Below are 21,184 nucleotides of genomic sequence, written 5' to 3'. Positions count from 1 at the left end.
TATAAGAAGGTCAAAGTTTAAGATAATATACCCTGAAAAGACCCTTCTTACTGAACTTCTACTCTGATTACTCAAGCCTGTTTCAGTTCTCTATGCATAGTAAAAGGGAAAAAAAGGAAGACTGCTGCAATAGTTTATATTGTTAACCATCCATTTCAAACTACTGCTTACTTTCTACATTCCTTTTTCTTTTGAACGTTCTAAAACTCCTGTCCTGAAAGAGAGACAAATGCACACATTTGGTTGTCTGAAGGCAGTAACACAATCCACACACGAAGGTTTTTATGCAGAAACAAATCTTTCAATATGATGGTCGAGGTAAAGCTTCTGAAACATAACGTCCTTACTGACGTAAAGGAAGTTGGTCTTTAATGGGAAAGACTCTTTCAGAAACTGCCTGTCTGGAAAGAACAAGATCTATAATAATACAGCAGCTCACTTTAAGGCCTTATGAGTCACAAAAGGAAGTTCAGCATTAGCACTTTTCCAAAACTGCAAGCATGATCAAAAAGCAAAACAAGAGGCCAAATAAAATCCAAGCTTCTATTTCTTTGAAAATACAGGACATAAGAATTCTGTAATCAGAGTACTAAGCATAAATTCAAATGTGTAAAAAAAACCAAAAAAAGGTGAAAACACACCTTAAATTAAACTCCATCCATAAAATAAGGCAAAAGAAAGATGTTACACACAATATATTGAACTTTTAAAGTTTCCTTTTGTACTGCAACTTTTCTTACCGTGTTCTTAAAATGTAAATTTCTTAATAACAACTGAAATAAACTCACTGGAAGTCTGCTGCTAACTTCAGCTTAGTACACAACTACTATCAAGTGAACCTATCAAGCAGATAGAGACTCCGAGTTCAATCATCTAAGTTTAAGGCATTTCACCAGCTGTGAAAGCAACATACCCAGCCAGTACATACAACAGAAAGCTAACACTGACCTGAAGTGGCCACCGAATCATCCAAGTGCTATTGTCATCCAGACAGCAAAGTAATAACATCTACCTCAATGACCCAATACCAAAATAAACACAAACGGCAATGCACGCTGTGAAACAAACACTGTGAAAACCAAAGATACAATTGTGTTCGACCATTACAGCGACATGCAGTTTATAATAAACTGCACCTATCATTTTATGTATCAAATTACCTCACATGTCAAACTGGAAAGCGGGTAGAAAGATGACAAAATCCTTAAAAACACCAATTCTTATGTAAAACAAGAAAGAAGACACTGCAGAAGTGTGCAGAACAGAAAACAAAACTACAGAAATCCCCAATTAAACTGAAGAAAGAGCTTCCCTTTTTCCATTATCCTGTGTTGGTACCTGCTCACTCACGTTCTAAACGGTCACCAATTTTGCGTGCTATCAAGAGAGCAATTTTCTGATGTTTTTCATTACCAATCAGAGAGGAAGACCAGGAGACAAAACCCCACACAAACTACACCCAAAAAGAACACCACACAAGGATATTTTTTATTCACCTTAGTGCAAATACCCCAGGTAAGCTGCAGCATGCCTGTGCCGAGCACACTGAAAAACCAGAAAGGCATACATACATTTCTTACTTAAAAAGACACGGGATGCTGATGGTAGCTGGTTCCTGTCAAAACAACTTCAGTTAGTGTTCCCTCTACACCTCTCATGGGAGTGGCCTTGTAAGAGAGCATTTCTGTAATTACAAACAAGACTTCTTTAGTCCTCAGGAAGTTTGCTACTGCCACGATTTCCCCCTCAAAACATCTCACTGTGGGTTGTTTTTTGTTTTGTTTTTTGTCCCACAGTCAGAAGTCATTATAGTTGTGAAGGGTTGTAAACAGCAGAACCATCCATGGTCTTTTTTTTGTACTCTTCTGCTACTTAAAGGAGTCACTTAACCTGCTTAAGTGATGAAAGCCAAGGGCAAATAGGCAACAGCTATGCAGAACTAGCATGAACGTGCCCACCTTCTGTTTCAACACCTCACCTGTGCAATTGCCTACAGAAAGGAAAGCTGGGCTAGGTCAGAGAAACCATCACAGATTAAATAAAACAAAGAGACAGTTTCTCTTCCACAACATGTTTGAACAGCATATTTTACCAAATTCTACTTAAATTTTGTACTACATTGAGTGCGATGGTAAAATAAAATTCACTTAGAAGTTAAGGGAAGCACCTTATTCAGGGCGTGAAGGCTCTTGGAAAAACGTGCTGCAACTGATCACTGTCTTGGTCAGAACTGGGAAATCATTCTACAGTATGAATGGCAACTTCATTTTTTGGTTTAGTTAGTTTTTAAAACACCTCTTTTCACTGTTTGCTCATGGCAGAACAATGAAGTATCATGGAAGATGACACACGTGGGAAAAAAAGATCTTATTTCATTCCTTATCAATAGGGAAATGCTGGTCACGAACTATCTTTAAATGCATATTCAGAAAGGCTAGCATGCATAATCTCTGTCTACAATAATCTTATTCACTAGAAACAGCTAAGTTGATTCAATTGCCAAACCTGGCTTTTTCTGTAGAATTCTGTCATACCTAATGGAGCAACCAAAATGTTTTTCACGTCTGTAATTTCAGTGAGAGAAAAAATATCAGCTCTTAACTGCATTCAAATATACTGACAGAAATTGGGAAAAGTTACTTATTTTTAATCCCAACAGCTAGGGAGTCACTAATATAATTAAACCCGTTTCTGATTGCACAGCATATCCACTTAAATTTAAAGGGGGAATACTTCTTTCTCTTCAATTCAAACTAATATAAATATTTGCATTAGTGTCAATGAACTACTTTAACAACTTTCTATGCCAGAATCTCCAACACAAGAGACTACGTTAGCATATAATGTAAGCTCAGCAAAATCACTCCTGTTCAATCTAGTTTTCTCAATTAAATATTCCTGAACAAAATCGTCCCCCCAACTGAGAAGGAAAACTAGATGCCTACAGAAAAGGATCTACTAAAAAGCAGCAATGGTTTGAAAACAGATGTCACAAGTCAGAGGACCAACAGAATTCAACTTCAAGCAAAGAACAAAATGCAAAAGCAAAAAAAAAAAAAAACCCAACATTTTCCCTTGAAGTCTCCAAAAAAATTCTAGAGAAAGAACAAAGAATCCAAGATCTTCACAGTGATAACCACTAAAAAAAAAAAAAAAACAAAAAACCCCAAAACTAAACAGCAGACAGCATGAACTTTTGGTACAGATTGAACAAAAAAGTTGCAAGACAGGTCTCAAGAAACAAACACAGCAATATAGTTCTATCTCAGCTGAGTCCAACTATTGGCAGAAAAGGCAGGACGAGATGCAGTGTAAAACTCAAGACAAGAAAAATTCGTCTCCTTAATGCAGGTAAAGTCAACAGAACTGCTGTCAACATACAGCAGCAGGACAGCCTCATTAGAGACAGCATCGTGCTGCCAAGGACACGTCTAGATTTCAGCTTCCAGGTGACAAAGTCAGACAAATTCTGATGTGTGTATTTCACTGCACTTGCTCCCACTGAAAACTATCATCCACTGCTTCACAAACAATATATCTAACAACATCATAATTTTACAATCTTTACAATACTTAGGAGCCATAGGCTACAAACTTTGTGTGCCAAACGGCCAGTCTCTTCCACAAAGACTTAACAGATAGTGCGATCAGTTCATTATTTCAAAATATTTCACATTACAGGCTCACTTAAAATTGAACTATATAGAGCATAAAAATACACTCTGGCAAATAACTATATCCTCAGCTTTTACACAACTCTCAGAACTGCATGTACAAAGTGACTGGCTGCTGTACCTCCCATAACTCACCAAGGAAACACATCACTGCTTACTATGCATTTCTCTTATAACAACTTTACAGTGCAAGATATCAGACACAAGCAGAACACGAACCACAGGCAAAGTAAGAGGTTTACAACTGGAATAATCCAAGGGATGCTTGCCTATAATGAATTTAGAGTTGATGTAAAATGGAGGAACCTGCTAATACAGGCAGGGGTGAAAGGCCTGTCACTGTTAAGGTCATGCATCTTAGCAGCACATAAGCCTAAGGTGAAACTTGTTCCAGTATTCCTATGATTTAAGAACTAAGACTGCCACCTTGTTCTACAGCATTTAAGGTTATTAACAAATTACTATGTTCCAGTTGAATTTTAATTATTCTGCTTTCATGTATGTATCCAGGAGAGATTATTACAAAATAACACACACAGTGAAAAAGTTGTAAATTTCTCTTAGGACAGTTTATACTTCAGATTACCTTTCCAACTTCCTTTTCCTTCTAAGCATGCAGAACTGAATGTTGAAGTCTGCATTTTCGTTGTCTTGTTTCAACTTTATGAAAAGCGAACAGATAATTTTGCTTTATCAGAACAGTTTTAAGTGAAGTTAAAAAGATCAGAAGTGTTATATTACTCAAAGCTGAGGCTATAAGAATCTTCAGCATGTTTCTCCATTTTACTTTCTGTTCTCTAACTGATGAAAAATGCATTATGTAAAACTACGAAGCACAATTTATTTACAATTATAATCTAATTACAGCAGGAATAGAAAGTACAATAGCAGCAAAAGACATTCTTGATTGTTTTTAAATCTGCAGTATTATTACACTGAACTGATTGTATTAATTTTTAAATTAATTTACATGAAAACAATAGCTGTACAAATAAAAACGTGATCAGTATGCTTGCTTTCAAATAATTGAACAAGTAGTAAATGCTCTTTCTTAATTTTAAATAACCTCATCATAACTGCAATTAAAGATCTTTGGAATGGACCCAACATTAGACAACCAATAGCTACAGTTCATTAACTATTTCATGAAATAACACATTTTCCTTTTGGAAAAGTTCTCAATTAAACTAAAACTGTTGAAATTAATTAAATCTACTAGTAATTCCTCCTTAGGTTTTGTACACTACAAAACACTGTCTAGTTACAACAATAAACATTTCACCTTAAGTATTACATATCAAAGTTACTCAAAATCCCTTCCCACTTAACTCCTAGAAGACAAGTTTCCTAAGACCAATATTCTCTCCCTTTCCCTTACCTTAGTTTTTCCCTCTCTGGTTAAATTATACACATTTGTAAAAAGCACAAACAGAACAAACTCATCTTGAACTTCGACTTCTACAAAGCGATCAAAGAATAAAAGTGAGAATTAGAACCAAATTAAAATTTTAATCGGACAAAAGGCAGCTCTGAAATACTTCTTAACTTCAGTAACTGCCTTACTTTTCTATTAGCATTCATATTACATACACTACTGATTTAAAGAGGCTTCTAAATTGTTAGCTTCTGTCACTCCCCTGTCAATACATTCCTCACAATAGCCTGACAGCTATCACTTCACAACCAGTTTCTGAAGGAAATACTACACATCTGCCAATTAGATAAACTCAAGGTCACAATCCAATTTATACAATTTACACAACTGATTGGATTCCCTGAAATAATAAAACCCAAACCAAGCAGTTTTATAACTGTTTTCTGTCTTGTTAAATTTCAATGTTTCATGAGAAGAATGTAAAAAAAAGTTTAAATATCGCAAAGTCCCTCTGTTTTCACATCAGGATAAAAAACGTAACAAAAGCCCCTAAAACCTTAATCACTCTCCACTCATCTCAGAAATTTCCCCCTATTCCCAGTTACAAAACAAAGCATCAAAACTGACTGAAGTACATCTTAAAAGGTTCTGATATATCCAACAAGAAAAGACACAGCACCAGAAAGTTTATTAGACCTACTTTTTGCCACCTGGCTTGTATTCCACATGCTCCTCACAAATGGTAACCCCTGGATTTCTCACTACCCCACTTATCCTGGAATTTGCTTCCTCTTCACCCTTCACCCCAAGTATGCTCATGGTACACCAATAGCCTCAGTGCTACTGTTAGCGGCTCTAGGTTCTGATGCTCCGCTTCCTGGTAGGGAACCCAGGCGCAGCTCCCTCTGCAGTACTGTACAAAAATAATAAATAGGATCACCTTTCACTAGCAGCTACTACGCTATGTCTTGAGGTTAGCCAGATAACTGATAGGAGTAGGGACTTGAGCTGTGCCCTCTTTTTCCCCCTCCTCAACTGAAAACATAAGAAATATTTACCAAAATTAACAGAACACATCTGCTGAACCAGTCAGCTAATTGAGCTCTTCTCAACATCACACCACAGTTTTACAGAAAAAGTTTCACTAGTAGGAATTGAAAATTACATGCTCCATAAATGTAAGTGGAAGTTGTAATGGAGAAGCTATCTACTGAACCAAGACCAAAGATTAAATGTGTTAAACCCTTATCTCTACACTAATGACACAAAATTAAAGAGAGGGGGAAAGAGGTTGCAATGCCTCTTTCACAGGCCTGCCTTGTGCAAACTAAGTAGAAGCAAGAGTCAGTAATTAAGTTCCTTTGCTTCCCAAGAGTCCTCCCCTCAACTGCCCCATCCCATACGATACCTTTATATATTGTCAGGTAGAATCTTTGTAGCAAGAATTTAGACAAATGATAGTTATTTCAAACTGTTTAAAGCTGTCTGCATGCACATATTTAATGTTAGAGTTGCCTCTATTTTGAGATGCACAGATTGAAGAGTAGAAAACATTTGTATTTCCTTTCCTTTCCCAAACACAAGCTAAACTCTGACTAGATTTTAAAACACAGTTTAAAATAAAAATTCCTACTTTCACAAGTATATGGATTTCAACAGACAGCCTCACAATTTTGGAAGCCCTAGAGAACCAGCAACAGCAAGTGAATATCTGCATTTATCATATAGAAGCTATAGCTCCTTCTGCCAAACCATCTAATTGAAAAAATTTCTGCCATTCCTATCAGATCAAATTTGGACTGGAAGCTACCAAGCAGTGCCAAACTGTGATAATATTAAGGTATTAACTTACAACTAATGCATTCACTGATACCATTCTTTAAGCATTAACAAGGAAAGCCACTAAACCAGTCTCCAAAACCACAGCAATAGCTTTAAAGATTGATAAATTTTAAAAGCTGAAAGAGTAATGATTGTTGCCTTTGGTTACGAAGCCTCTCATATATTTGAGACATATTTTCTTTTTATTTAGAAAGTTTTTGATGTGAAAAAATCTTAAGGATCTTGGCTATGCTCAAGTTTCTAGTAGCTTTTGCTGGTTACCGTGTTGTGGAAAACTACATTTAGTTGTCCTATTTTGTTTGTGTTCAAAAAGCTTAGCTACCCTCCTAAGAGACCAAAGCATTCTTGACTTTATTGACACTTGCACACTTCCAATAAAATAGATGATGATACAGTTGAAGATAAAGGTCAGCATTAAATAAAAAGTGGACTTAATATCTCAGTGAAAACTATGTGAAAATTCAGTATGCTACATATCTTATGAAGAAGCACTACTAAGAAACAGGCTGAAGGATTAAGGGATTGTCTTTCTGGACTCTTCAATGCTCACATAATTTTCATTTCTCACAGATAGTCTGAAAAGCTCTGCACTGTCTGCAAATGTTTGATTCTCTTGTATACCACTACAAAAGTACACTATATATATTATGCTACTTTGTCCTCCACACCGAGGGCTTGAATACTTGCTGTAGATGTGCACACTACACTGAAACAATCACAGTTTTCTGGTTTAGCCAAAAGTAACCAAATCAAACACAGGCATAACCTTTTACACATTTTCTGTTATTACTAATCACATCCCAAAAAAAAAAAAAAAACCCAACAAAAAAGTTTGCATTTTTAGCCAATGAGCACCAGCACAAAGACACCAAGCAGAGGACTGAGAAACACCACCAGTACAACCCTGAAGGAAATCAGCCACGCAGCCTTATTAAAGCTTTAAAAAACCTTGCTCTAAGTATCTGAAAAGACAACAAGCTTTCTATTTGCACCAAAATCATAAGCCAACCAATTTTCTATGCTGTCCTTAGGAATATAAGCAGCAGAAGGACCAGTACTGTTATGTCTGAATAAATATTTCTGGTCATATAAATCTTGTTTTCTACAACAGTGACAAAACAACAGGAGAAAGCAAGGTCTGCATCAAAAGAGTTTGTTTTTTTTTTTCCTGAAGAAGCAGCTACTTAGATTTCTTTAGGGTCAAACAACAACTCAGAGACTTCAGTTACCATGCTTTGGCATCAGCACCAGTCAGTATTATTAACCAAATCAAACGGCTCAAACCCCTACCCCGCAAAAGCTCTACATACCTGCCCTCGTGAGGTTACACGACTTCTGTCTTGCAGATGCTGATTCGTAACTGAAGAATGCCAAGGATGGATCTGACTATGAGTCTGTGCTCGAACAAGATCAGATGACTGTGTTACTTGTGGTGGGGTTATGTGATGTTCTAGATCATGGTCTAAAACATGGCTTGTGCTATCCTGCACAAATGCAGAATCATCAAACTGTGGCAGAAGGTCTTCCTGAAGGAGGTCATCCGGGTCAAGTCCTGAAAACGGCTCATTATGTGTCTCGACCTGATGAAGTAAGTTGTCATCTAAAGATGTAAAACCGTTGCTTTCAATAGGGTCGGTGAAATGGCTTATCTGAGAAGCAGAACCAGCAGAAGCTGGAAAATTAATATTCACAGGAGAGAGTTTTGAACTACTAAAGTTGCCCTGAGGATGTGCAGAATGCAACATTTGAAAACTATTTGAATTTAAAGGTGTATTAGGATTCAACATGTGCTCAGTTGTTTCTTGCTTGGTCCCTGTTTGAGATGTAAAGGCATCACTTCCAGTGAAGTCAGAGATAGAGTGTGTCTGCTGGCTAGTAGAAAGAGCTGTTGTAGATTGAAGAAGGCTGGTAGGAGAAATATGGTTATTAGAGTAGGAATAAGGAGACGAGAATTGTTGGCTATTATTGACAGAACATGGAGTAATAGTTGGAGACTGTCCATCAAAATTTCCTTCTTGATTCCCACAAAAATGTATTGAAGCACTTGCAGTTTGAGAAAACTGTTGAACAGACAGAGGCTGCTGTGAAGTTGATGGATTAGATACTGGAGTTGGATGGTTAACACTGACTCTGTGAGAACTAGATACGTTAACTTCCATGAAGTCTTTTGGCTGACTCAGAGCATCTTGCCCCGTGTTGTTTCTGCTTTGTTGGGACTGTAGAGAGGCACACTGATGCTGCGGTTCATTAGCCTGAAATAAGGCAAAGTCATGGTGTGCTACAAAGCTTTTGTTTTGCTGCATAGACTGAGAATGTCCTTGGTGAAAGGGAGACCCATTTTGATTGGAAACAGTTGTGGCAGTCTGATGACCCCACATAGGACTACCATCAGCCACATCTGGAAACATCCCATTAGATTGGTTTTGTGGATGAATTGGTGAACAATTGAATTGAGAGTGTGGTGATAAGACATTATCAGCTGAGCTATTAAAAGACTGATTTACTGAGTGAAGTTTCAGTGAATCGTACTGATTCAGCTGATCAAAGTCACTCATCTTTTGTTGATTTTGAGCATCTTGCACATGGTTCAATGAGTCTATGTGCAAAGGTTCAAATTCTGCACCCAGATTCAATTCATCAACAAGTGAAACAGGTCCAGGTTGAACAAAGGCATCATCTGACAAACCTTCTAAGGTCTCACTAAAAAGATTGGCATCATCAAAAAAATCCATCATAGGATCAGTCATCTTGATAGGTCTGTACTGCTTTTTCTCTCAACTCCAAATGGAGTCAATTTCAGCTCTCTGCAGTGAACAGAAACAAAAGACATCCAGCGGTCACCACCTTATCCAAGGCATGCCAGCATCCATTAGTGCTTCTGATGAAACATTCGTCGGCAAGTGTTAAAGCGTCCTATAGGAGGAAAGAAAAAAAGGGGATAAAAAAAGAGAAAAACTACTTCTACAACTCTCATCACTCCTTCCTCTCCCCAACATTTTTACAAATTTTTGGTATTTTGTTAATAACTTGAAAATTCAATTGAATCACAAATCAATTAAGTTATTTTTACTTATACTTGATTTCTGGTGATGCATTTATCATTTTTGTGCCTTCATAATTAAAGTAATATTTGACATTTTAGATGTTTCATTTTTTTATGTTATTTTCCCTATCACCTAAGCACACTTCTAGATTCTCCTTCGCAATTTTCATTAAAACTATCAAACTGTAACAAAATTGTGGGTTTTAATATTCCAGAACTAAAACTTGTTTGTTGAAAGAAATAATGTAATACAGAACTATTGTGTACATTTCAGGTATGTTTAAACAAGAAACTTGAGAGGTTCTAAATTACATTTAGAAACAAAGCTACCTTGACTTCAATAGAAAAAGCTGAGACGTTCTATGATTCCATTTGAACTGCATTGAGTAAGAATCTGAAAGTTATCTTCAAGTTATCTCACTTATTAGAACTCTTATTTAAAGCAAAGACAAGAGGATGAATACAGTGATATAGTCAAGGATGAATGAAGGAAAAAAAACTGCCTTTGGTTCAACAGAATGTATTACCCACTTACTTAGTTTTGAAACACAAGTTGTTTTCTTTCTAGGGTTATGGTAAATAATTTCATTTTACAGCTATGTAAAGTTTGATTTCTCTTAGTAGACAAAATTTGACATCTTTGTGCCCTTTTACATTGAGAACTCATTATGAAGTCACATTTCTCGTAGAAATTAAATTAATTCTAATACTCTGAATGTCTAAATTCCCTACCATTATTATATACTGATTTAATACTAAACTTTACTCAGCTTAAAGTTACCAAGATCCTTCCACAACATCAGTGTCTAAGAACTGCTTGGTCCCATTCTAGTCAACAAAATCGGTACCACAACAGAGGTACAACTTGACAAAGCAACTGGAAGATTATGCTTGTTGTACTTGAATTGAAGAAGCTACTGCTCTCCGTCAGCTAGAATTGGTTCAATAATATTGACCAATTATAAGATGTTTGGTAAAACCTGAATTTTCTGCAGTTGGTTTTTACTTCGGGTTTTTATATATAGTAGAACCCAGAGGCATTCAGTAATATTTCTTAGTAGTATTTAGTTTCTCCCTTTCTATTTTAACTGCTCTACTTCGTACCAATCAAGCTGATTCTATGTATAAAACGAATAAACTGATACTACTGCATGGTACCTACTATCTAATGGCTACAGAATAAGATCATACATTAAACTTGCTACTCTGAAAAAATAAAGTGTTTATTTTCTGTTGTTTTTTAAATAAGATGGAGTGATGGAGTTGTCTATAGATTAATTCACAGGAAAGACTAACTTTATCACCCAAGTTAAGGTGAACGCATTTCAAGGTTTACTCAAAAACCTGATCACTTCTAAACAATATTCAGAAATTATAGAGACGTTCTCTCCACAATATTACAACTAAAACATAATTAAAACATAATTATTTGTCAGATTTAATTATAACTAAAGCTTTGGCCAAGTTAAAAAAGCTGCTGTAAATTAAATAGCACAGAAGTCACTTCCCACTGATGTGCCAATATAAATGATATTCTATTACAGATTTAGAGATAATTTATGTGTTAAATTTGAAATGCACAAAGGGACAGCACAATCTCCTCAAAACGCCAGAAACGTAGAAGATTAAAAAAGAACATTTAGATATTGGGTAGAGATGAACTCTTTTATTCCCAACAGAAAGAAATAAGTAAATCTTTGTACAGAAGAGTACTGTGGTATTAGAAAGATTTTTCTTGTTATCCCTAAAATTAGGAGAAACAATGTCAGGGTAACCTGTTTAATTAAATATTAAAATGTACATCGAATTATGTAGAAAAACATGCAATATTTTATTTGAAAATCACTTTTCATATGTATGCATTTGTAATTATTTTTGAGTAATGACCCATTCCTTCAGTAAAATCACACCCTCAACATAGCACTTACATTTAGAATTCTCTTCTGCTACTGAGTTCACAGACATCATACTTCAAAAGATAACTTAAGTACCCTGTATTTTGATTTGAAGATTAGGAAGAGAAAGATCTGAAACTGGCAGTCCCAAATTAAATTCTTAGGACTAGGTTCCAGTTCCAGCTCTGAGTTAAGAGCATAAAACTGTCCTTTATGTGCTTGTCATAGCAATTCAAAACAGTCTGCTCTCATATCTACACTTGCTTTGCTTGCACCAAACTCCTCATGTAGTTTGTAATTTCCCCCTCTACTCCCCAGACATGCACAAGACCCCTTCCACCACCCCTCCACCTTTCTCCTGAAGCAGGTAGCCTCTGGGAAAGAAATATTAAAGCTTTACAAGAAAAAAGAAATAAATCAATAACCATCAATTGTTACAGTCATTCATAAAAGTTCAAGTACACCAACACGACATATAACATTTCACTTGCAAAGAAAACCCATCTTCCAATGCAACTGAAGAAAATTTATACCATAATCAAAGCCACTTGCCCTCTTTGTGAATGGGACAGCTTCTTTATTGAGAGCAGCTTTGCTTAAGCTGAACAGAGCAAAACCACACAACAAAGCGAAAAGACATCACAGAACTCCCTGTATAAGACAGCATGATACCAGGAAGTCTCACAGCATGTTTAGTCCACTTACTATACTTCTTCAAGTGATACAATTATAACATTACATTTTGACTCAAGATAAATTAATAAAGTCTAAAAATTATATTTCAGCAAGCAGCGCTTAATATAAGCAGAGAACACATTATAACAATCGCTGCAACATATTAAGCACTGATACTTAGATATATGAATTCCAAAGTTTAGTAACTAGCTTGGGTTAAAATCAAAAGCTCACACAGGCACCTGAAGAACTCTATACCATCCTAAGTATTTGCTTAACCTATAAGACATAAGTTGTTTAAATCTTCTAAATTAAAAATATATCACAAGATACCTAAGAGAAAGGCCCAGGTCAAGATAAAAAACCATTCTTACCCATGAATATAGAACACATCTCTTCGATGAAGAATTTAGAAGCTCAGAGATATGCTTTAAATCCAGATGGATACCTCATCATTAGAGACCTAAAAATAAAACATGGTAAACAAATGACACAATAACCAGCTTCAGCAGTAAATATTCAAACGCAATACTTAAAAACTGAGTCAATACCACAAACTCAACAACAGCAGAATTAACACACAATCACTGGTAGCCATGGTTTTATATATGCCTGATAAATAGGCAAGTGAAGTGCCCATTTGGTAGGGTCACTGAAAAAAATCCCCAGCCTTACAAACCTCTAAGTTGAAGGGCAGTCTGTGCCAGAAAAACAAAAATTTTCAAGCAACCTTAAGACACAATATAAGGACTTAAGAAAACAGAGGTTTTGAGGTTAGCTTTTAAACCTGTCAATGTGAAAAGCTCTGTACATATTCTCTTTTATGAGCAGTACAGTGTTACATATTGACAGACACGTTTGCCCAAAGGAATTGACACTGCCTTTCTTGGAGAGCAATGCTTGCATGACAGTTTTATCCTACTCCTTGACTTGACACTATGTAGAGGAGTTAAGCTTGCAGAAGTTCTTTTAATCTGATAGATGCTTATAAACATTACAGTGTACAGGAAAATGTGCATAGGGTGAAAGTACAGGCTTCTAGAGCCTGTGTGTAAAAGCCTCAGAGCAAAGAAAACACTCTCTAACATTAAAAGATACCTGAAACGTTAGTATATGAACTCACATTCTAGACCAGTGATTTTCCATAAACACTGCTACCCTCCTAAAAACATCATCATTCCCTCCAAGGCACAGCATCCTCCAATTTGAACAAATACACATTTCCCTCTCACTAAATACAATTTCTTGATGATGAATTCTTAAATACCTCTGCAACAGTATTAACACAGTTGAACTTCCAATCTTTACTAAAAGACAAGATAGCATCTATCACTGCATTAGAAAGCAGATGTTGACACACAGATTATTTCTTCACCCCACATCTTTGAAACAATGTTGTAACACATCAAACATAAATTGTTCAGAACAGCTATGGAAAGTCCACAATGTTCCAGTAAAAAAAATTATTCTATACTAATTTGGTACATAAATTAACACATTTCTTGTCCTTTTATTACTCTGTAACTTCAAGACTTATTCTACTGTTTCTAAACTAAAATGTGTCTGCTGCAGCCTAATAGGCATCCTTTAACGTGCTGAGAATTTTTTCTAAAATTCATAAAAAATAGCATGTGCCCAAACACAAATCTAGCTGAAGGCTGTTGAAGTACTTCCATTTTTGTTTGCTATCTATGTGAAGTGGTATGAATTTTGTATCAGAACAGCTAGAAAACTTCCTCTACTTATTCCCTATTTTCTATACTGGAACTGCCACCATGTAAATAAGAGCTCACACCTTGCACAAGTCCTCTTCACAACCAGAAAGTTGAATCAAGATTGAAAATATTTAACTGTCAGGTTTTGTGCAGCATTTAAATACATTTTTTAATTCCTAAATGTATGTTTATTTAAAAATTCTTTGTTGACTAAACAAAGTTATAGAGAGTTTACAATAGATATATTAACTTAATTGAGGCATTCAAAAACTTAATTTTAATTACAAAAAATTGAAAACCAGCAGTCAAGTAATTTCTCCTACCTGTGAGAGTTCAATAATAAAAAATAAAAAGAAACCTAATTCTCCTGTAACTACCATAGAATACAAATACTGTCTTAAGTCCTTAGTTATCCATAACCTAGCTGGTTTGGATCCTCCCTCCACTGGATTCTTTGTGAATCCTCAAAGTAAAGAGAAAAAAAGATGTTTCTTACTCTTTGGGACAGTGTCGACTTGCTTGAACAGCTTCCAATATGGAGACAATTGTGGAGTCCTTAATTTTTTTTAAAATCCTGTGTTGGAAAGAAAAAGAAATATAACTAAATATACGTTCATCATATCTATAATTTTTTTTAAATGTAAAAGACAAAAAATATTTAAGACAGCATAAGAATCATAGACGATTACAGTCAGTGCCGAAGAGAAACACACACAAAATGAAAGTAAAGCTTTATCAAGGTGCAAAATGGCATCTATCTCCACACATTCTTAAATAAGCTATATTGCATGAGAACTTTTATTTACATATATATCAATTATATATGTGTACATATAATATGTTAAATAAGATATGGTAAAAAAAAAAGTGTTCAGTGAGTCTCTTTCCTTGGAAGAGAGTCTTAAAACTTGCTTTTAATTCCTGAATTGGGAAAATTCACTGATATACAAACAAAGGCCATACTTTATTAAACAGAACCAGAACTCAATTTGTTATAAGCACGTCTTAAGCTATACAAGCACATTTTAAGCTATCCTAGAAGTTTTTTTAAAGATTATCCTCCACAGCCCATCTCAAATAGCGTCTTCATAAAATACAGAAAGCAGAATAGATATTTTCCTAAGTGATTTTCAGGAAATCCTAAAGCATTACTATTACCAATAAAAAATTTTGAACAATATTACTCTTCCTAATTTTGGGCACTAAAACCTATATACACATTGCTGTAATAGGGAATAAACAAATAATGTCAGTTAGTTTAGACTAACAACTTAATCCAAATTTCTAGTTTTTAAAACACCATATAATTTATTAAAATAATTTAGTTTCATACAAAGCCCTTGTGTGGTCTTAATGGCTTCGGTATTTGCAAATACCCTTTAGAAAGCTTAACAGCAGCAGTTTAAGTAGTTAGTACTTTCAACTACCTCCTTCTCCAAAGGCTATTGCCCTCAAGCACTGCCAGTAGAACAAAACTTACATGTGCATCAGCTCTTCCACTGTGCAGTCTCCCCGTTTAGTTTGTAAGTTTAAACAAACCCATTAAACTTGGCATTAAAATGGCCGGAGTGCAATCACACATTCTATTTTGTCATCTGTATTTTGCACACTTTAATGGCAATAAAGGGACAAAAATAATAAAGAAAATTAGAAGATCTTTATTTGCTAAAATGGACTGTGAGTTACAAAGACACTAAAAGTTTGGAGAATCTTCTTGCAAAGAACAAAGCTTATCTCCTAGTCAGTTTATTTCAGTGAAAATAACTTTTAAGAAGCTCAGGACCACAACATTACTGAAAGAAGCTATACTAGCAACTAGTTCAGCTCTTCAAACATCATTGCCATTTTGTTCCTCCAGCTATGTACCTGTGAGGACTCAATTTAAGGACCTCATTGAGTTCCCGATTACTTTTCTAACACAAATAACAACATTTCCCGAAGTTCCCTTCTTCAGGTTTCCAAACTGCTAAAACCAACTTTTTTCATTAAGTGATCTGCCCACAAATCTTAGCCTGTCCATACAGAATAGGAATGTCTCTTTTTACACTCTTCAGTTGTCAAAAAGTGTTAGAACAACATATTCAGCCTAACATATTTGTAACTTACAGTTGACTTCTGGTCTCTACAAAGGCAGTTAAATAAGCACCTTCTTAGGTTTAAAAAGAAAATCCTCTTGGTGCTGTTCAGATTTGTGATGTAAGCATTTATAGGGTTTTCTATAGTTTTGTCACAAATTTCAGCATTACACCTTAAATTAGACCTACAAAGTATGCTTCTGAATTCTGATATCTTTCCAGAGGAACTACGTGGCCATTTTAAAATTTAGGGAAACATTTGCACTGCAAACCAGAAACAAGTTTTCTCATTTTCACATGTGGCCTAAACCAAGATTTCATTACAAACCACCAGAGACAAAACACTTAACAGCAGAGCCCTCTTTTCAGTGCAGAAGCTGATAACACCCTGAGTTCCAACAACTCTTATGTTCTATCCCGATAGGCATCTCTGTGAACTTCTGCAATTTTATGAGCTCACTGTACCAACTAGAACAATGCTAAAGACCAAGTCTGTTTTACGCATGCCCATGGTCATAATCTAGGAGTACAAACCAACAGTTGTGAAGACTTGACACTGTCAGAAAAACACATTTTATATGAAGATTTGAGGGAAAAAAAACACAATTCCAAGTCCTGCCACAACCGACTTAAGATACTGTGATACTATTCTGCTGAAGAGAACTGTCTCAGGCTTTCAGCTCCGTACTACATGAACTGGTGTAAGGGGTTCCATGTATATAACAGAAGTCTATACTTTTTAGAAAGAGAGGGTCCATGCAACTTTTCTATTTAAAAAAAAAAACAAACCACAAACCATTTCTAAGATTCAATGTGAATTTAAAAAAAAAACCAAAAAGTCTCAACACCCAAGCACACATAGAGCAAAATGTGCTGGGTTTGTGAGTTGTTCAATATACTCTTCTAAAATTAAGAAATAAATTAAAAATGTTAACTCGAGCAAAAGAACATTTTTGCATGGGTTTCAGCACATTCACGACATGTTCCTGAATTCACCTGCAACAGAGGCAAAATGCCTTCTAGTTCAACATCAACACACTGCCACAAGAGTCTGACAAAGTAGAATTTTAAAAAAACTTCACCCACGGAAAAGGGAAAATACCCATTGGTCCCTCAAAGTCATCAATGAATCAATTCTTAAAAACATACCTAAATATGTGGCTCTGAAGCTACATTTTAGTTTAGCTTCTGAAAACCAGCAAAAAACACTTTCAAAAGCTACGTGGTGAAGCCAGCAACACCTGATTATATGGAATGAAGGTCAATGTCTCACCTAAAGCTGTTTTTAATGTTGGTGGAAGCCACTAACTACAATGGTTTACTACAGAGTAACTGAAAACAGAATTATATCCTCTTTCTTTCTCAGATTTCCTCTAACATAGGGAATATCAGATGGATAGATTTTCATGCCATTATACAGACATAATCTTTCTGAAGCTTAAAACTTTCTTCATTAGGGTGTTAAGTATCAAACGTAATAAAACCATTTACTCTTCAAAAGCCATTTGCTGAATAAATTTTGGAGGAATTGATAAATTTCAGGAATCAACAGAGAAGAGCGAACCAACCTTTTAAAACTGCTCACGCAACACAAGGAAAAGCGCCCAAGAATGCATTGCAGAAGGAAATAATTTGGTAACCAGAGTTACTACATTTTCTAATATGACTCAGATAGAGAACAAAGTCAAAATTACTATTTGTCTTAGGAAAAGGATGGGAACATTTTTCCATCTTCCTGCAGATTTCAACTGTTGGTTTAAGAGTACAACAAAACCACGCATCTCAAGAAAGAGACACGTATACCGGCAGCCTAAAGATGCTGGTATTTGATCTCTCATTGGTAATCTCTATGAATGGAGTTGAAGACCTCAACACATTTGCTCAATGACAGATGTCATATCATAACAATACATTTCTACTGAATTCCGAGTTTAAAAAAAACGCGTCCTCCCTTATAACTTGTTTCTTGCAGCTTAGTAAGCAAACATAATTTAAAGAAAGTACAAAAGGGGAATCTAGTTCCAAGGTGTTACCAAAAGCGGCCTTTTACTTTATCACTAAAGCTTGTTCTAAGAGGAAGCTGTGTATCCATCTGAATACTACTATATACATGTTTTCAAAGTAATACTAAGGTGTTAATTTTTCAGAAGTCAAGCTATAGGTTCAGTGACCACACAATTAAAGTGTTTGATTTAGAGCTGGTCTTCTCCAAGTTTTTCAACACCGCAGTTACTAAAAAGCATGGTCACTGTAAACCACATAATACTTTTTTTAAGTAATACTTTAACAAAAAACACTGCTTAATAAAAAACAAAAACCCTCTCTTCTCTACACACTATTGTAAATAAGAAAGTCACATGTTTAGCCTGTTTGACTTCCGGCCAGCTCTCTCTCACATTTATGAATTGGCCAGACAGATAAAATATGAGAACCCTGCTATTCCTTCAGCCAAAACAAGAGCTGCAAACTCTTTTCGGTGGTGGCTGTATCAGCCAAAGAGTTTCTTCTTACCACCACACTTTCTTTTGCTGAAGGGGAAAGAAAGGCAATGATGCAGTGTTTGGATACTTATTGCCACAAGACTGATACAAAAGAAAAAAAATGCACTTGCAGGAATCCTGACCCATAAACAAAAATGGTCCAGCCTACCCGTACCTTTGGAGCATTTGAAGGATACGTACACTTTAATCATAGGGAAAATATGTATTGTAAAATCGTAACACACACAAAAAATATTTACCTTACAAGCAGCTATATAAAGTAAGTAAGAACAAAAGTGCGGTTTTTTTACTTTATGGATTGCATGAACAAGGCAATTTTAAAGCAGCATGTTGCTTTTTGTTTTAATCTGCCTGCATCGGTTAACTTACATTTCATAAAAGGAAACAAATGAACAATGCCTGGTTAAGGCTCTTAGTAGTGGCTCATGTCATACATCTTTTAAATAACATCACTAAAACAATTTTTAAAAAAGACATTGTACTTTCATCCACAGTTCTTCATGGCTAAGTTCTTGGGCTAATCTTCAGGAGGATTTAGCACCAGCAGCTCATAAGAAGTGAGTAGGTGCTTGGATTCCCCAAAATTCTGGAAAAATTCAGAGACTTAAAATTCCACGGTTTTCACATTAAAGATGACAGCTTTACTCAGAGTAAAACAAGTTAATGTATCTTCATCATGAAGATCAGCATAAGTTCCTATAAACAGAACAACTTGTTTAAAAACTAACAAGACAGAGGAAACTAACCCAGCACAGACACACTGTAACTACCAATGTGCCTGCATAGCAAATTGAAGTAGTTCACACACCAACAGGGAAAAAAAGGGAGAAAGCTACTTCACATTTACTTTAAGGTTAGAAAGCTCACGGTGAGCAGTAACCATAGAGTTGTTACCTGAAGTTCACATCCTACCTTACTTCCCACTCACTTCTCTGTACGCCCTTGATTTATACATAGGGCCTGGCACATGGATCCCTGAACAGGTTAACTTGCAAGAATATATATACATATATATATTAATTCTTGCTCTTTGGTTTACAAAAAATATGGCATTGAAGTCCACCCAAATCCCTTGAAGGCTCCACTGCCAGAAGCAGGAATAGCAAAGAAATCATTATTAGTTGGGGGCGAGAGGAGTTGGTGTAGAAACTTTGTGACTAAGAAAAACCCAAAGGACACTAATTGCTACTCATTCTGTAACAGTTCAACTATAAAATAGGAATAATTGTTTTTTTGAAAGTATTTACATTGTTAAAGAAAGTAGCAAAGAATTGAACTAGCACCAATAAATTAAAATTCAGTGCCAAGTTAAAAATCCAGATATTGCTCAAAGATGTCTGAATGTTATTATTCTGCCTTAACTACAAAAGCCATTTATATTTGCATACAAATGATTACATGTAAAACAAAGTGAAATAATTATTTCATCTAACCCCTGCCAAATGGGAACTTGATGGTGTCAAGTGACACAGGTTTGAAAACAGATGCAGAAAGCTCTCCAGACAGGAGGGCCTGGTTCTCCTGAGAGGAGGATTATTTCTTACAATTACTTCTTAAGAAGTCTCCAAGAAGACAGAAGAAGAGAACTAGAAAACTTATCCCTTGACACAGATTGTTATTTTGTCTCTCACGAGCAGATATTGTATCACCAAAGGACCTCAGAGCCTCAGACCTCTTCTGCATGAGGCAAGGAGACTGAGCCATATTTTCTCAGATGATTAACTTTCAGAAACTCAAGTAAGTTTTTAGTTGCTAATGATTCAAGGCACTTATTATACAAAGACAGTGAGGAGTGCAAACCGCTTCTTATGAGCTGCAAGTGCATGTGCATCAGCCTCAATATCAAAGCTACACAGCCAAATGAGAGAATTCTGGGCTTTTTTTTATTTATGCCTATTCACAAAACCTTGGATGTGAAAAAGGAATTATGAGGTTTTAACATTTCACTGCTTTAAGCTTCAGTAGGAAATAACACAATTTCTCCACTCTACTAGAATAAAGATGCATGCTACCTATCCACCTAGTGCTATGCACATACAGTATCGAGCTAGCCTCAAAATCTCCAGGTCATCCCTGAAAGAAGACAGCTTGCAGCCCCTACCTGGAAAATTCCAGTCGATAAACTCCAACCCCACACTTTCACAGTCCAGGCCCTTTTCATATCTCCACCCATGCAGTGGGAACCTGTGGCCACTTGCCATCAGTTCTCCTCACCCCAGAAACCTTCCAGCCCAGGACAACAGACTGCATGGCCATCTCCAGATCTCCCAGACACACCTCACCCAGTGCCAGCCCTTTCCTTTCCCATTCCTTTTCCCAGCTCCCACGTTTTCTGCTGTCACGGATCCAAGCTAGAGGACTGACAGACTCAGCTGCTCTTTTTCCTACT

General features: G+C 35.9%; 1 protein-coding gene across 4 annotated transcripts in view; it reads right to left on the bottom strand.

Annotated features, from left to right (window-relative positions):
* The window catches only part of CHD9 (chromodomain helicase DNA binding protein 9), a 73,708-nt gene extending 58,915 nt beyond the window's left edge, over positions 1-14,793 (bottom strand). For 3 of the 4 annotated variants that reach the window (XM_069868619.1, XM_069868622.1, XM_069868620.1), the window contains exons 1-3: positions 14,716-14,793; positions 12,879-12,967; positions 8,202-9,804 (exon numbers count right to left, since the gene is read on the bottom strand). In XM_069868619.1, the coding sequence (XP_069724720.1) occupies positions 8,202-9,638 (1,437 nt within the window). In that variant the 5' untranslated portion in view covers positions 9,639-9,804; positions 12,879-12,967; positions 14,716-14,793. Of the gene's footprint in view, positions 1-6,052; positions 6,085-8,201; positions 9,805-12,878; positions 12,968-14,715 lie in introns of all 4 variants that reach the window. The other variant, XM_069868624.1, reaches the window with a different exon arrangement.
* Between the last annotated feature and the right edge of the window lie 6,391 nt (positions 14,794-21,184).

This window comes from Phaenicophaeus curvirostris, chromosome 14, assembly GCF_032191515.1.
Source record: "Phaenicophaeus curvirostris isolate KB17595 chromosome 14, BPBGC_Pcur_1.0, whole genome shotgun sequence".
NCBI lineage: Eukaryota > Metazoa > Chordata > Aves > Cuculiformes > Cuculidae > Phaenicophaeus > Phaenicophaeus curvirostris.
This window is presented reverse-complemented; position numbering and strand designations above follow the sequence as displayed.